Below are 17,469 nucleotides of genomic sequence, written 5' to 3'. Positions count from 1 at the left end.
CAACAGGGTCAACATAAATTACAGGAAGATGTAACTAATTTGCCAGGAAAATTTATAACAGGAATTAAGAGTAAAAATCCATCGCTGCCATGATCTTTTTTTGTGAAATACCCTGTTATTTATTTTACTACTTTTTTAGTTTCACGTAGATTTTAAAAAATTCACTAAAATTTACGCTTTTTTTTTATAAATTTTATCGAAAAATTGCAAAAATGTACATTTTGTAGTGTTAAAGTCAGTTGACTAGAAATTTAATTAGGTAGGGTATATGTACCTCTCACATCTTTCAATTTTAATATCATCTGCGCCATCTACATGTCGAGTTGGGATGTATAATGGCGTGATCTAGTATTTATAAAAGTATTTTTGGTATATTAAGAAATCATTATTTTTACGATAGGGCGTTTACGGTCACTTTGACACCAATCACTTGTTATCCATCACTAGTAAAAATTGCAATCGATATCAGGAGATGCCATTCGCTCGCCTATCGTGAATCGTGAAAAACGAAAACGCGAAAAATGAAAACGCAATACAGAAAAGCAAAATTGAAGTGATACTAAGTGCAACAACGACGGAGCAAAAGGTGCTTTGAACGAAATATATAATAAACAAGAAATCTCCCGGTTGTGCAACCAAAAAAAGTTAAGCCCCAATTGTGAAGCTCCACCGAAAGCAAAAAAGAGAGCCATAAAAATCGATTCTTCAAAGAAGTCGCACACTGCGTTCGAGACTTTTTTTGCGCGGGCGGTGGAGCCTGGCGTTACTTTTCGCCAACTTTTTGGGGAGTCCTCGAAAAGTCTAGATATTGTGAGGGGCATTAGAGGGTTAAATGAGGTACCTGTGCAGAGTGCATACCTGCTGGTCTGTGTGTGTGTGCGTGTGAGTGAGTGAGCAAGTGCGAAAAAGTACCTTTATTCATTTTTATGTATGTATGTACATATTTTTATTTATTTGCCCTAAAAATCGGACAGGACACTCGAATCATATTCTTAATTAGCTAATTTCCAGCAAATATTTGAGTGTGTCTCGCGTAAATAACGGAATGCCAGCACATGACAATGAAACTAGTATGTGTGTGTGTGTTTGTGTGTAGTAACAACAAAGCAAAAAAGCAAAAGCAAAACAAAGTGAATGACAAACGGCGAGAATGAAATGGAAAAGCACCCCCTTGCCCAGTTACCCGCCCCAACCCACCATTTACTATTTAGAATTGCGCCTGTGTGCGTGGCGCTAATTGAACTCACACAATATATATAATTTATTTTTTTTGGCGCTCCACAAAAGGCCATATATTTGTGAGTCAACTTACGACTTCCACCTGCCTTCCAGATTGCGTGCACACAACTCCCGCGAGGACGACAACTAAACAACTAACGATAATAAAAAGTAGTAACGCAGCAGAAGGAGAAGGAGCTAACCACACCCCCGTCGCCCCCCCGCCGCGAGTGGTGCCCGAATAACGCCCCGCCCACCCGCATCTCCACTCCAGTCCATCAGAAAAGAAAATAATATAAAAAAGTTATTAACAGCCGAAGCATCCACATCCGCGATGTCAAGTGATAAGATCAAAGTCGCCGTAAGGGTGCGACCCTTCAATCGACGCGGTAAGTACAGATTTCCATGCCGCAGATAATCCCCTGCACTGCGAAAAAACCCGAAATTAAAAGATTTAGAAGACATACCGAGTACTTAAGTTTAGTTTCCTAAACATGGTTTTTTTTTTTACTGAATGTCCTTATCATCAGAGAAGTCGAGTGAATGTATTATTACTAAAGTTTTATTTTAGAATAATAGAAATCGGAGACAATATATATGTATAAATATATATATATATTATATAGTTTTCATATCGCTTAAATACTTAAAATTCCATTCCATTCTCCTTTTTTCCGTTGATATAGAAAAGTGAATATTTAATTTTGCTTTTGTTATAATTAGTATATTATATATTTAGTCTTTGTTTATTATTCACTATTTTATTTATTCCGTTTTATTATTTTTACTACAATTTATGATAGAACCTCTTAAGAGATAACTAGATATCATGATAATATCATTCCACAAACACTCCATTTATTTACTAGCTGACGATCCTATATTTCACAAGGAGTTGCCTTGAGTTTTCCTTGCATTTTCCGACATTGTTTCCAAACAATGCCCGGGCACTGCAGTTGCCTGCAATCAATAATGCAAACCAACCAGCCAAGAGACTGTTTTTTTAGGCTAACGAAATTTACATGGGCTTCTTCGCTTCCTTTGAAATACGGTTTCGTTTTTCCACTGCTGCGCCAGCGGATTTTTTGCTGGATTTATATGTGGATATGTGTGTGTGTGGATATAGTATATACATACCTACTGCAGCGACTACCTACGGGATGGTCCCTGGTCGTCTGACAAACGGTTTTCGTTTCCAGCTAATTTCGCCACTTTCCACGTTTCCCACTGCAACCATGAAGTGTTGCAAGTGCAAAAACAAAACAAAACAAAAAACCAAAATGAAACAAGCAACAGCGATGTCAGCGTTTCCAATGTCAACACTGATCATTCATTTGGCTTATCCATGACTCACATTCGCGGCGGAAACGAAGGATGGCAGCGGCGGAAAAAGGGGCTATGCCACACAGCCATATGCCATAGATATACCTATAAATATATATATATACTTTATGCCTGTGCGTGGGGCAAGGTCCATTTGGATTCCCGCTTTATTGATTGAATGGCAAACGTTGTTCAATCTTTGTACGTTTGTTTATATTTGCATAATTTTATTGCAAATTGCGATTTAGGGTTATATTTATTCGCGAAGTAGCATTCAACTTTGTAACTACATATATTGTATCTTAATTAAAATGAGTCATATCTTCAACTTGTGCCACAAACACATTGTAGGGTTAAATAAATATTCGATTTATATGGGGCACACATTGCTTCGATTATCGCTTTATTGATCAGTGCACTTTTGTTTTTATTTACAAAAATTATATAAACAGTTTCATTTACAGTCATACTCCTATAAGCTAAACTAGTATTCTTAATTACCAGTTAGAATAAATAATAACTAGAAAGAAAAGTTGAACTATTTATTTTTAATCTGCAGTTAAAAGTGATTAAAGGAAATGGCATTGCCGTATCAACCAAGTAAACGAGTTTAAATTCGAAAATGTTATCTTTCCATTAAACATTTAAGAGAATTTTCACTACTGTTACTGTTTGTTAAAATAATTAATTGTTTTAGTAAAAGCTTCTAGTGACTTATTTATTAGCAAACAAAAAACAACTCCTAGTTTATCCATCATAATTTGTCACTTCCAATAAGGCGAACCCGGGAACTTAGTAACCGCGTTTATTTTTAGATGTTTGACTGTATTTCAATGTTGTATGTTGTCATGTTACTAGCTTGTTTGTTTTGGCCTGATCCGCTGGCAGTTTTTGTGACTGAAGGGAGCAGTAGTAGGAGTCACCAGAACGTCTGCGATAAGCAGCGCAGAAATGTTATCACGCCTGATAAAGGCTTTTATTTTGCGATACTAAGTATGTGTGTGTATGTTACACATGAAGTGTCTGGCATTAGTCAATCGTGGGCAACTTATTTGGGCCATGTCCGTAACTAGTGACCTCTCCGTGTGGAGAGCTGTGACCAGCAGAGCGTAAAATGAAAACAGAAAAGTCAATTTCAAACGCAAAGACACTTCAAACACACAGCAAAGTAAAGTCAGTCGAAAAACAAGCTCGAAAAATGAAGTCACAGCTCTGACCAGAGCAAAGTTACTTTACTTCTTACCAAAAAAAAAAGCTTAACCTGTTTTCACTATGCCAGTGTATAGTGTATGTATGTTAATTTCAACGTTGGACAATAGCGAAGAGAAAACCGTTTGAGGTTATACAAAGTCGCTATCAAATCAACTGACCAGAACTACAAATGAGACCATCAAATAATTTATGGCACGCCTTCGTCACATTTGAGCCGTTGGCCAAGACATGTAACCAGCCGGTATATATAGGGTCAGGTCTACTCTGGTCCTGTTCTGAGTCCTTTGCGGCTTTCATTTCCATGTCATGTCACGTTCTCGGCTGTGTAACATAAAGCGGAACGGAAGTTCCAAAGGCCAGGCAACACATCAGGATACGACTGTATATATTACATATATACTGATTCGTGTGTGTGGGCCCAAATGTGTCTGCCCGTCTGGGTTTGGCTTTGACGTTGCTGTTTCCCTTTCCTCATCATGTTTTCTGTGCTATATAGATGTATTATGCCTTTGCCATTTCGCTGTTCGCCGTTCTCTGCCATTTGGATCCGTTTCGTTCCGTTCGGAGTGAATGAAGTATGCGAAGGACACGGGGAGGCATCGGAACTGAAATATTTCCACGATTTATTAGCTGGCACTTTTTCCCTTTTCTTTTTTTTTATTCTTAAACCAGCCAGAATGAATGGAATAATCAGCCTGATAAGGTCACCTCTTTGGCCTGGCCGTATTTAATGCATCATTTAGGGAATGCAAAACTAGATAAAAGTAAAAATAAACACAACATATCAATTTGGATTAATGTCAGTTATTGAGTTATATATGACAAATTATAAAAGTAATTTCTGCTAGTAGTAGCCTCTTTCAGTATATTAGAAAGTGCTGTCCACACAAATTGAAAATTAATGATATCCGATAGCTAATCAAATCCTTATCAACAAGTCTCATATAAATCTCTACTTGATAATATCAAGGGCAACTGAAATTCGCTTTGAAGACAATCTAATCGCTCATTGTATTGTTGCTGCTGCAATATTTATTACACGGATGGAAGAAGATTGGGCAACTCGAGTTTTCTGGCTTTTTACGTTTGTTTACAATTTATTTGAAAGGTTCTCTCCATTGAGATTATGGTGGCATTGGCATTCTATACCCAACATGCACATTTATCGCCTCTCCTCGCTCTCTACGAATCCATTTTCGCACATATGTATGAAAAATACACAACACCCAAGCTTTTGAGTGCTATGTGTAGGGTGTAGTAAGAGTATAAAATTAAATTGTTTTTGCCACTTTGAACTCGTTATCACCCCAAGCGCGGAATAAAGGCGAAATTATCTCAATTTCACACATAACATATAAATATATATTCCGGAACAGCAGAGGTCTAAAAAAGTGATTTTGGTTTTACTTACAGAAATCGAATTGGGTACAAAATGTATCGTGGAAATGGAGAAACAGCAGACCATACTGCAGAACCCGCCACCACTGGAAAAAATAGAAAGGTAAAAAAGCTATAAAATTCTATAATTACAATGCATTATTTAATCAGCCGACTGTCTGTTGCACAACCTATTAAAATACACAGTAGTTTATAGCCTTACATGTAATACCTTTGTAATACCAAACTGATTGCTTAATACCCTTTTTAACCTTCGTTTTGAACAGAAAACAACCAAAGACATTTGCATTCGATCACTGCTTTTACTCATTGAATCCCGAGGACGACAACTTCGCGTCCCAGGAGACAGTATTCGATTGCGTGGGACGTGGAATTCTGGATAATGCATTCCAAGGCTATAATGCGTGTATATTCGCTTATGGCCAGACAGGTAAGATCCATCATGAATGATTCACCATATTCACGAGCTTAATTTATCATTTATAAACTTCTTTAGGCTCTGGCAAGTCCTACACGATGATGGGCTCACAGGAGAGTAAGGGCATTATTCCACGACTGTGTGACCAGCTCTTCTCGGCCATAGCCAACAAATCCACACCCGAACTGATGTACAAAGTGGAGGTGTCCTACATGGAGATTTACAACGAGAAGGTCCACGATCTGCTCGATCCAAAGCCGAACAAACAGTCGCTTAAAGTGCGCGAGCACAATGTCATGGGTCCCTATGTGGATGGACTGTCGCAGCTGGCCGTGACATCCTACCAGGACATTGACAACCTCATGACAGAGGGTAACAAATCGCGTACCGTGGCCGCCACCAACATGAACGCCGAGTCGTCACGCTCCCATGCCGTCTTCTCGGTGGTCCTCACTCAGATACTCACGGATCAGGCGACGGGCGTTAGTGGCGAGAAGGTGTCCCGCATGTCCCTGGTGGATTTGGCTGGTTCCGAGCGGGCCGTGAAAACGGGGGCAGTTGGCGATCGTCTTAAGGAAGGCTCCAACATCAACAAGTGGGTGAAAATTAGTCAATAACCTTGGCCCGCATTGGTTTTCAATGGTTATGCAGGTCATTTGTATTGCATTTTGTATTCTGTGATAATTTTAAATGTTGAACAAGTATGGATCTGCATTTCCATTGACCACCAATCTTTTTAAGGTTCTGAGCTAATCTTGCGCCATTTTCAGATCTCTGACCACCCTTGGTCTGGTCATCTCAAAGTTGGCTGATCAATCTAACGGCAAGAAGAGCGGCAACGACAAATTCGTCCCCTACCGTGACTCTGTGCTCACCTGGCTGCTAAAGGACAATCTGGGTGGCAATTCCAGGACCGTGATGGTTGCGACAATTTCGCCCTCAGCGGACAACTACGAGGAGACGCTGTCCACGCTACGTTATGCCGATCGAGCCAAGCGCATTGTGAACCATGCCGTGGTCAACGAAGATCCCAATGCCCGAATCATTCGTGAGCTGCGGCACGAGGTGGAGACGCTTAGGAGTATGCTGAAACATGCCACTGGTTCACCTGTCGGCGATGTCCAAGACAAGCTGGCCGAGAGTGAGAACCTGATGAAGCAGATCTCTCAGACCTGGGAGGAGAAGCTGGTTAAGACAGAACGTATTCAGAACGAACGACAGCAGGCGCTCGAGAAAATGGGCATTAGTGTTCAGGCCAGTGGCATCAAGGTGGAGAAGAACAAGTACTACTTGGTAAATTTGAATGCCGATCCGTCCCTTAACGAGCTGCTGGTCTACTATCTGAAGGTGAGCCGTAATAAAATCTTCAATAAACAAATACATCAATATCATATATTTCTAGGATCGTACGCTGATTGGCGGACGCAGTATCAGTGGCCAGCAGCCAGATATACAACTTTCCGGTCTGGGCATACAGCCCGAGCATTGTGTGATCACCATTGAAGACAGTGGACTATACATGGAGCCAGTGCAGGGAGCGCGTTGCTTTGTTAACGGATCGGCAGCTGTGGAGAAGACGCCGTTGCAGAACGGCGACCGTATCCTTTGGGGCAACCACCACTTCTTCCGCGTCAACTCGCCGAAGAGCAATAATACTAGCATGTGTGCGTCGGAGCCCCAGACGCCGGCGCAACTGATTGATTACAATTTCGCACGCGATGAGATTATGCAGAACGAACTGAGCAACGACCCTATCCAGACGGCCATTGCTCGGCTAGAACGTCAGCACGAAGAAGATAAGCAGGTGGCGCTGGAGAAGCAGCGGCAGGAGTACGAAAGGCAGTTCCAGCAGCTGCGCAATATTCTCTCTCCAAGCACGCCGTATGCTCCCTATGCCCCGTATGATCCACTTCGCATGGGCAAGATTACCCCAAATACTCCCACTTCGCAAATGCGGGTGGAAAAGTGGGCGCAGGTAAGCCGAGACCGCTTAACATCTATCATTCCATCTTCTATATACTTTTAACCTTTCAGGAACGAGATGAGATGTTTAGGCGAAGTTTGGGACAGCTAAAAACAGATATTATGCGTGCAAATTCTCTGGTCCAGGAGGCTAACTTTTTGGCAGAAGAGATGGAGAAGAAGACCAAGTTTTCAGTCACTCTGCAGATACCGCCAGCCAATCTGAGTCCCAACAGGCGGCGCGGGGCCTTCGTCAGCGAACCCGCCATTCTGGTGAAGCGCACAAACTCAGGCAGCCAGATCTGGACAATGGAGAAGCTGGAGAACAAGCTGATAGACATGCGTGAGATGTATCAGGATCACAAGGAGCGCGTACTCAACGGGCTGGTATGTTGATATTAATTTGATCCTTTTTCATCCACCTGTTGCCATTGTGCTGCGTACTAACCATTTATAATTGTATCGATTCACACACGCATTCAATTAACCCCTGACTACAGCCCCTTATAGAGCCATTCTCAGACGACGAGTATGATGACAAGGTAATTAAGACACCACCCCACCACCCCAAAACATGAACACCACACACGTTTAAACTATGATGTAGCCAGTATTGTTTGGGACCCTTTAAGCAAAGCTAATTGATTTCGGACTTTCACAGGACGATGACAGCTCCAAACCGCAGGATCCTTTCTACGAGTCGCAAGAGAATCACAATCTCATTGGCGTGGCCAATATATTCCTGGAGGTTCTCTTTCACGACGTTAAGCTGGATTACCACACCCCCATCATAAGTCAGCAGGGTGAGGTTGCGGGTCGACTGCAAGTGGAGATTGAGAGAATCTCTGGGCAGATGCCACAAGATCGGATGTGCGAGTCGGTCTCAGAGTCCTCCGGTGATTCGCGGGATGAGTACGATGACCCTGTGGATCCAACATCTAACCAAATTACTTGCCGCGTGACCATCAAGTGCGCGAGTGGCCTGCCTTTGTCGCTCTCCAATTTCGTCTTTTGCCAGTACACTTTCTGGGGACATCAAGAGATGGTTGTGCCGGTCATTAATGCCGAGTCAACGGCTCACGACCAGAACATGGTGTTCAAGTTCGAGCATACTCAGAACTTCACGGTCACCATAAATGAAGAATTTTTGGAGCATTGCATCGAGGGAGCTCTGTCCATTGAGGTTTGGGGCCACCGCAGTGCCGGCTTCTCCAAGACAAAGGGCTGGGAAGTGGAACAGCAGCAGGCTAAGGCCCGTTCCCTGGTCGATCGATGGGCGGAACTATCGCGCAAGATCGAGCTTTGGGTAGAGATACACGAGCTTAACGACAACGGCGAATACTCGCCCGTAGAAGTGACAAATCGCAATGAGGTCCTGACAGGAGGCATCTACCAGTTGCGTCAGGGTCAGCAGCGACGGGTGAATGTGCGTGTGAAGCCGGTACAGAACTCTGGAACACTGCCCATCATCTGCCAGTCGATTGTGAACGTTGCCATTGGCAGTGTGACGGTTCGATCTCGGTTGCAGCGACCACTGGACTCGTACCAGGAGGAGGATCTCACCGTGCTGCGAGAGAAGTGGAGCGAAGCGTTAGGAAGAAGACGTCAATACCTTGACCAGCAGATCCAAATGCTTATAAAGAAGGAGGAAAAGAACGAGCAAGAACGAGAACGCGAACTGAGTCTGGTGCATCAGTGGGTTTCGCTCACAGAAGAGCGAAACGCTGTGCTGGTGCCTGCTCCTGGTTCAGGCATACCTGGAGCACCCGCTTCGTGGGAGCCACCATCGGGAATGGAACCCCATGTGCCCGTCCTCTTCCTTAACCTGAACGGCGACGATCTGTCGGCACAGAACACCAACGACGAGCTCTCCGTTGCCGGCATCAATTCCATTCTGTCCAAGGAGCATGGACATAAGTTCTACACCTTGCAAATTCTTCAGCATCTGGATAAGGATGTTTGTTGTGTGGCTAGCTGGGACTCTTCGATGCATGATAGCCAGGCTCTAAACCGAGTCACCGAGGCCAACGAGCGCGTCTATCTCATTCTGCGCACCACAGTGCGCCTGTCGCATCCGGCTCCAATGGATCTTGTGCTGCGCAAGCGTCTGAGCATTAACATTAAGAAGGGACAGACTTTAACTGATCGTCTAAAGAAATTCCGACTTGTGCGGGGCGAGAACGCAATATGGCAAAGTGGGGTCACCTATGAGGTGGTTTCCAACATTCCAAAGGCCTCCGAAGAGCTAGAAGATCGCGAGTCATTGGCGCAATTGGCAGCTAGTGGAGATGATTGCTCGGCAAGTGACGGAGAAACCTACATAGGTGAGACACTGTAGATTAAGATTCTTAGAAACTTACTGACTCTTTAATCCGTCAGAGAAATACACGCGGGGCGTTTCGGCGGTGGAGAGCATATTGACCCTGGATCGCCTGCGGCAGAATGTGGCGGTTAAGGAGCTGGAGACGGCACATGGACAACCGCTGAGCATGCGCAAGACCGTCAGTGTGCCGAACTTTTCACAGGTAAGGACGAGTGCTGATTGGGAACCCCATACCGTTCACCCCATCGAGCTGCTGCTGCTGCTGCGCCTCTTCCACAATTCGTCGCTGCCGCCGCCGCTGCTGCTGAATTATGTGCTTCCACTTACTCACCTAACACACTTGAGCAAAATTAACCAAGAACATCTGACTAAACGCAAATTCTTTCTCTTTTCACACTTTTTTCTATGCGCTTTCACCAAACTAACCCCAAAAAAAAAAACAAAAATTTGTGTTTAACAACCACCGATAAAAATGACAAAAATTAACCAAAATCCGAAATTCGGCGCGCACTTCCTGCAATTTTGAATTTCCCTCTATGTGTGTATGTGTGTGTGCGTATTGGTATTATCCTGTCTTTATGTTTATGCTGTGTACGTGTGTGTGTTGCCCCAAAACGCTTCTCACTGCGCACATAGGCGGTCAAAGACACCACCAATACCGGGAGTGTAAGTAACTAGTATCCACTTTTCTGTTTCCTGTTTCCTGTATTCTGTAATCTATATTCTATACTATGTTTCCTTGTAATCCTGTGCCAAGCACTGTACATTAAGCTTTAGTAGTTGGAGTTTTCTTCAGTTCCCTCTTGACTATTCTACTACTAACTATAACTTAAAAACCGTTTGTGTGCGCCCTTAAGTTCGCCATTTTCGTAAACGTTTGGGTTTTTTTTTAATTTTATGTTCATTATTTTTCGTTTTTAATTCGACCATTTTTATTTCATCCTGTTAAATAACATTTGTTACTTAAAAAAAAAAACGTTCGCATACGAAATTTATGATGCAAGCAACTCATAAATAAACTTACGCAGATTATGCGCTTCGATGCATCGATGGAGTCGCTGCTGAATGTGGGACGATCCGAATCTTTTGCCGATCTCAATAACAGTGCGTTGGGCAACAAGTTTACTCCAGGTGAGCTATTCTTTTAGATATACCATCTGATCCTGTCTAATCCAACGCACTTCCTTCAGCAGGTCACAGCCCAGCAGGAGCAGGAGGTGTCATCCGAAATCGCCACAGCTTTGGCGGCAAGGGTAGCAGCGATGATTCCCCCGGAAAGGCGTTTGGCATTGGTGGGTATTTCGTTGGATTTTACGCTTTCGTACACCAAACATTTTTCTTCTATATAATCACCATTAATATTTGAGCAAAAAATATTGAAACTATAATCCATATAACCGAGTTTTTCAATACACTATATATTTAACTAAGTATTTCTGCATATGCTTATGCGCAGGCAAAATTTTATACCATCTAGTTGAAGTCAAGCTCCAAGAGCAAGGGATTTATCTTTGTTGGAATATTTGGATCTCATAGAGAATCCCTAAAAATCGTAGATAACTTTGTACATTACGAAATTTGTTACTTGTAGTTGTACTTAGAAAACATATATACATTTATATTGACTTAAACTTATGGCAACAAGATAAATCCTTCGAAATGTATGTTTAATTACGCTTTCTTCATGCTCAAGAGCAAACACCAACAAAAGGCAATAGTTTCAAATTCTGTGAACTGTCGCATTGCTTAGTTAAACTTTCAAAACCTAATTTGTTTGCTTTGCTTCGATGCAACACCTGCAGCAACCAAGCAATTAGCAAGAGCAACCGCATTAACTCGATCTGAAGACTCGAGCGATTCTTCGTCTTGATGCACACGACTATTCCACATCCCATTGCTTATCATATAAATTGACATGATTCCACGATAACATGAACCATACCGAACCAAGTCCACATAGCTATTCGTACTTACTATATGGTTTCTCACATTGTCCAACTCTTTTCTGTGTTTTCAACATAAACGTAATCTATATGAAATTCCACGGCCAACAGGCTCAATATCTCTGCTGTCAGGTAAAGGCCAAACTTATGCCCAAATCAAATCCGAAAATGCATTCTTGATTGCTATGCATTGATTGTTAGTTGAGTTTAAGTTTGTCTGTCTCTCACAACCCGCCATCTCTACACCCAATCATCTACAGACATGTATCTCTCTCATTAATCCATGACCCCAGATGATGAAAGGGATTGGTTTGTGTCCCATTTTAGAAGTGTTTTACATGTAGTTTTGTGTTAGTTCTGTTTGCTGGTAAATCTGTCTTCAAATCATACCCAAGACTCTTTATCATCCAACCAAAATTCCAGACATTGCGATGGAAATCAGTTGTACATTCATTTCCAGGACATTCCATCCACTTCATTCCAGCCACTCAAGCAATCCGGTGCACAAATCACACTGCAGCCAAGCACACAGCACGAGATCTTAGCACGAGCCGCGCATTTGTAGAGATTGTATTAATCCTAGAATCTAGACCTTTATTTCGTTTTCCATTGATGTTATGAATATAGTGTGTTGCTGGGGCTGCGAGCTAGTCGCATCCCTGGCTAGTTTGATCACTCATCGAAGTCTGTAAATTGCATTGTAACTAAACATAACGCATAATCATTATCTTCCCCGCCCCCCAAATGTGGAATGCAGCGCGTCCAACATTTTTGAATCTCAATTTGAACTTGAACACTTTGAGAATTGCGCCAACGAAACGTATGTGGTTTGTCTAGCTCTAAGCTTAAAGTTTGTCTGCATAGAATCTTTATATTGATCATGACATTCTAATATTTCCACAGCTTCGCCAGCTACTAGTAAGCTGCTGGGCATGCGTATGACGACGTTGCATGAAGAGCCCTTGGGTGGACATAGATCGCTGGACGAGGAGCCAGAGGACAGCTACAGCGATTCGGAATATGCTGCAGAATTCGAACAGGAGCGGCAGCAGAACAAGAGTCTGGCTTCGCGGTCACGCCTCACGGCTTCTAAGACCATGGACTCCTTTATGGACCTCAGCAGCCATTCGAACCAGAGCTACTTGAGCTACACATCCAGTGCCAACGCGAACATGAAGCATCTGACTGGCCTGCCAACCCTTAGCATGAGCTCCTCCACAAGCAGTGGATATGGTTCTCAGGCCGTCTCCTGCAATAATCTAAGCAACGAGGATATTGCTTCAATGCGTTCGATGAGCATTGATGAGACGCCAGGTGGGAATATACACATTGGCCAGTTAGAGCCATGGCACTAATATTCATTTCATTCCTTAGATTTCGATCGAGTCAACTCGAATTCGCCACCGAACCGTCAGGCACGAGTTAACCCCTTCCTAAAGGATATGCCTAAAGCCAAAACACAGGAGCAACCGGAGCCAGCACAGGCCAAGAAACTGCAGGAAGCCTTCACGCATCCATTGGAGCAGTTGGAGTCCAGGGACAACGCACAAAGTGACGAAGATGAACGCGAACAGCTGCCAAAGAATAACAACAACAATGTGGACGTGATCAAGGAGCCACAACTGGTCTCCGAACAAACGGAGCAGGAGGAACCAGAGCCGCAAACCGAATCACAAACAGAGCTTGCCACAGACAATCAGAACGGCAACAGGTCCTCCGACGAGCTGAGCCACACTTCAGAGGAGCTGCTCGAAGGCGATGGCATTGTCCAGGAGGAGTTGTCAGCTGGAAAGGTTGTGCGACGCAAGAAGTCAAACACCCAGCCTCCAAACAATGGCAATAGCATTAACAACAACAATAACAGCACAACAAGTCACGCACCGCGCATCAACCATCGAGCATCGGTGGCCAAGATGGAGGGGTTGGCAGCGTACTTGGACTCCAGCGTTATGACCAGCAGCACAGAAGTTGATGGTGAATATCAATTTGCTTTAATATTGTATTTTCTTATAAACTATTGGGTACTCAAATCTTTTTTTAGATGAGAGCAAGGATGTGGAAGTGATCCTGCCAGATTGGATTGTGGTAGGCGAATCTGTACTGATCCGACCCTACAATACCAGCGGCGTCATTCGTTTTGTGGGCACCACAGAGTTCCAGCCCGGTGCATGGATAGGTGTCGAACTGGACACGCCAACAGGCAAAAACGATGGTAGCGTGAAGGGCATTCAGTATTTCCAGTGCAAGCCGAAGCATGGCATGTTTGTGCGCTCCGACAAGCTGATGCTGGACAAGCGAGGCAAGGCAATGCGAGCTTACAAGGCCGCCGAGAAGAGCAACAGCATCAGCAAAGGTGAGTGAATTGACATTGGATATAGATAGGGTTTACTAACTGATATATTTTGTTTGCCGTGCAGAGATGAGTACCTCGATGACTGGCTCGATGACACGCTCGAAGAGCCGCGGCGATTCACTAAACGTTTCGGCGCGCAAATGATTGTACCCCAAGTGTTCGCATCAGCTGCAGCGTTGGACTAATTGCAGGCAATCGACGGTAGCCACCAGTGCTGTTAGCAGCCAACCGGCGACCTGCCACAGATTGCGTGCAACCAGTGGCGCTGCAGATGCGAACAGTCATGGCAAGAAGTGCTATGCCAATCGACGCTCGACGGCCTTCTAAGGGCCGCCACCCAGGATGACAATGTCAATGACGAGGACAAGGACGAGGACGAGGTCGACGAAGAAGGAGGTTGGGCCTCGTCAAGCAACGAACAATGCGGAGCATAATCCACATGCCAACCATATTCTAGCTTACTTAACTATTCTCACACCATGCCGCAAATGAAATGCCGTACACTTAACCCCACGCTTCTCTAAGTAGTTTAAGGCGGTGTCTACAGCAGAACTAATTACTAATCTAGCTAAACTAAACTAAACGAAACGAATCGAAACTAAACTAAGCCAGACAGGCATTCGTGTAGTTGCAATACCTCGAACACTTGGGCGAGATCGTAAAATTTAGTGACCCTTCTTCGATTAATGTATGTGTGAAATGAGCACTTTTGATTCCATTGTTTTTTGTGTTCGTGTAGTTAATTGTCGTTTATTGCTTTTCGATTTTTGAATTAAGCGCTTTACTGATATATATATATATATTTTTGTAATGGTTCTTTGCCTTTAGTTTAGTTCAATTGTTTTTGATATCAATGTGACTTGGTTAACGATGAGCTTATATTTTTTAATTGTTATTGACTATATTCAATATATAAATCATTTGTATATATATTTATAATTAAGATCTTGCAATAATTTCGTCTTCATGTTTCCTTTCCTGAGCTCATATTCTGTTTAGCGCATTTATATACAATTACCAATACAATACAATGTTAGTAATAATGAGAGCAAAATATTCTATAGAGCTGCGTCTAAGCAATTGAAGCCTCCTAAGATGGTCGCATCTTGGAACTTATTCCCCCGATTAAGACGCTTCGCACTGGCGCAGTTATGTGTAAATTGTATTATTTTGATGTGATGTATTTATAATTTCCCCTTTATATATGCATATTTACATATATATATATATATATATAAATAAAATTGATTTTATCGTATATGTACCTCATTAATTATGATTTTTTTAATTTCGCTTAACCCGTCCGGAATGTGCAATATAAGTGTTTAGGATCTTTAAGTTGTACTTATCAATGTTGAAGGTTGTGCGACTATGTTTGTGAGGCGTTTTAAGTAACATTAACTGATCACCGAGCCAGAAGCTGGTGTTAGTCCAAAAAGAAAAGCAAGAAAGCAATAATTGCATTGAATATTCAAATTTTATGTTAAGATACTTTAATAATCTAATCGTACACGAAAAGGATAGAGAGTGACCCCAAAAGATAAAATGCCGAAAAAGCGTGGAAATACTGTAATGTTTAAACCCGGCACAGGCTAACGATCGTTTGTACGTAAAACCGTAAACGTATCCATCCATCCATCCAACCAACCAACATCCAAAAAGCACTCCAAAACTGAGTCTGAGATAAATTGCAATTTAAAAACCAAACAATAAGAGCGATTTACACTTAGAAAACCCAAAAGAAAAAAAAAACAAAACAAAAACTGAAACTATAAAATCCAACAGAAAACAGTTGGGAAGAGTCAATGGTCAAAACCCAACTGGAAGATCTACAGCCATTCATCCAGTGTATACAAGCATAAATATACACCACTTATATATATATATTAGGTATATATATTTTCGAACTGTTTTTCTACTTGCGTAAAAGCGAAAAGCAACTACCAAAATATACTTGAAAATACGTCCAAAATTTAAAATTCAAGATCAAGATACAACTATGATATATATATATATATATACTTACAACTGCATGGATATTCATGAATATAAATATAAATTACATATTTACCAATGATAATCCTAACTGAAAACAGAGTTCATTTAAATATTGAATGCTCCCTTAGTGGAATCCCAGATAATAATAGATCCCAACCAAGGGGGCATTTCGTTTGAGTATGTGTGTGCAATTTTGTAGACGCCGCAATTTCAAATCGGTTGAGCATTATAATTCCAAACTAATTTAGTCACATGAATGTACATAGTGGGGCATTATTACCGGCTACTAACTAAATCACCATCAAATTAACGCATTTAACTAGCGCAAATAACGTTCAACTAGAAGAGGTTGATTGAGAATAGTAATTGAAAGCCCGATAGAAAACAAAAGTTAGCAGCACAGCTTAAAATTGTAAAATAGATCGAGAATCCATAGTTTGTAGACAGAGTGCATTGCAAGGAAATTAAATAGCCGTAGTAGAGAATCGATTGGAATGCCGACAAATTGAATCGTACCTTGACGTTATATTAAAGAATTAATCATATTTTTGTGCAATCTAGTGCAGTTCTCACGCAATCAGCCCAGCAACTAACAAAAACATAGTTTGCCATTGCATATAGCATTTAGCATTTAGCATCTAGCCTCTAGCGTAACGGAATGTTAGGCGGGCACACACATATTATATGATGAGGTATATAGGATCGAAAGGCCTTCGAAAAAAACGTTTACTTGTAAGTTTGCGCACTCTTAGAGCTTTTAGCACGGTCAACGAATAAATGTTATTACACCAGAATTCTAGCTCGTCTCCATCAGCCGTTAAATAAACTATCCAAAGAGTTCAGCCACGAGTTAATAAATAAACTAAACCATATATGCTAGATCTGCTTTATCATAATACATACACAAAACAGACGCACGAAGCTAAACCATTGTTGATGAATTGGTTCGTTTCGTTCGTTTTGTAAGTATTGATAATCCAGTTGAGTTTACACACTCTATCACATGTAGTTGACAAATACAGAGCAAAAACAGAATATATAGGTGTCAGCAGCGGAAACCCATAATGATAATTTTAGTAATTTACAATTGTTTAACTCAAATTTAAGTATTTTAACAGCAAACACGCCAGAGAAATTAAACAAAAAATAAACAAGAAAAATACACGCGTAATCAGCAAATTTGAACAACTTCAACAAAACAAAAGAGAATATGAAATATGTACTTATATCTATAAATACAATTATACAAACATGCAATGGATATTTTTCAATGGAGTCGGCTTTAATTTCACAGCTGGGTGCTGAATGTGGACTTGTTGCT

At 41.9% G+C, this 17,469-nt stretch overlaps 1 protein-coding gene across 10 annotated transcripts; it reads left to right on the top strand.

Annotated features, from left to right (window-relative positions):
• Positions 1-452: 452 nt before the first annotated feature.
• LOC108112695 (kinesin-like protein KIF13A) lies at positions 453-17,405 on the top strand. Of its 10 annotated transcripts, none has more exons than XM_017222897.1 (20): positions 453-586; positions 1,333-1,607; positions 5,167-5,254; positions 5,418-5,581; positions 5,648-6,164; positions 6,340-6,916; positions 6,972-7,544; positions 7,604-7,918; positions 8,032-8,073; positions 8,193-9,855; positions 9,911-10,056; positions 10,491-10,520; positions 10,883-10,985; positions 11,048-11,146; positions 11,909-11,929; positions 12,555-12,617; positions 12,701-13,111; positions 13,172-13,771; positions 13,839-14,150; positions 14,215-17,405. In XM_017222897.1, exons 2-20 carry the CDS (start codon positions 1,553-1,555, stop codon positions 14,292-14,294), a joined length of 5,859 nt encoding a protein of 1,952 aa, XP_017078386.1. In that variant the 5' UTR covers positions 453-586; positions 1,333-1,552; the 3' UTR covers positions 14,295-17,405. The 10 variants fall into 10 exon arrangements, with proteins under 10 accessions (XP_017078386.1, XP_017078385.1, XP_017078391.1 ...); XM_017222896.1 differs by having other exon boundaries at positions 11,045-11,146; XM_017222902.1 differs by lacking the exon at positions 8,032-8,073 and having other exon boundaries at positions 11,045-11,146.
• The last annotated feature ends 64 nt before the right edge of the window (positions 17,406-17,469 follow it).

The sequence above is a fragment of the Drosophila eugracilis genome, unplaced genomic scaffold, assembly GCF_018153835.1.
Source record: "Drosophila eugracilis isolate 14026-0451.02 unplaced genomic scaffold, ASM1815383v1 contig_90, whole genome shotgun sequence".
Taxonomy (NCBI): Eukaryota; Metazoa; Arthropoda; class Insecta; order Diptera; family Drosophilidae; genus Drosophila; species Drosophila eugracilis.
This window is presented reverse-complemented; position numbering and strand designations above follow the sequence as displayed.

Excerpts from the sequence above, each read along its gene's own strand:
- LOC108112695 (XM_017222896.1), top strand. The coding sequence starts at position 1,553 with ATGTCAAGTGATAAGATCAAAGTCGCCGTAAGGGTGCGACCCTTCAAT. Across the intron at positions 11,147-11,908 it reads CGGAAAGGCGTTTGGCATTG|GCTCAATATCTCTGCTGTCA; the intron begins GTGGGTATTTCG and ends CACGGCCAACAG. Across the intron at positions 12,618-12,700 it reads GAGAATTGCGCCAACGAAAC|CTTCGCCAGCTACTAGTAAG; the intron begins GTATGTGGTTTG and ends ATATTTCCACAG.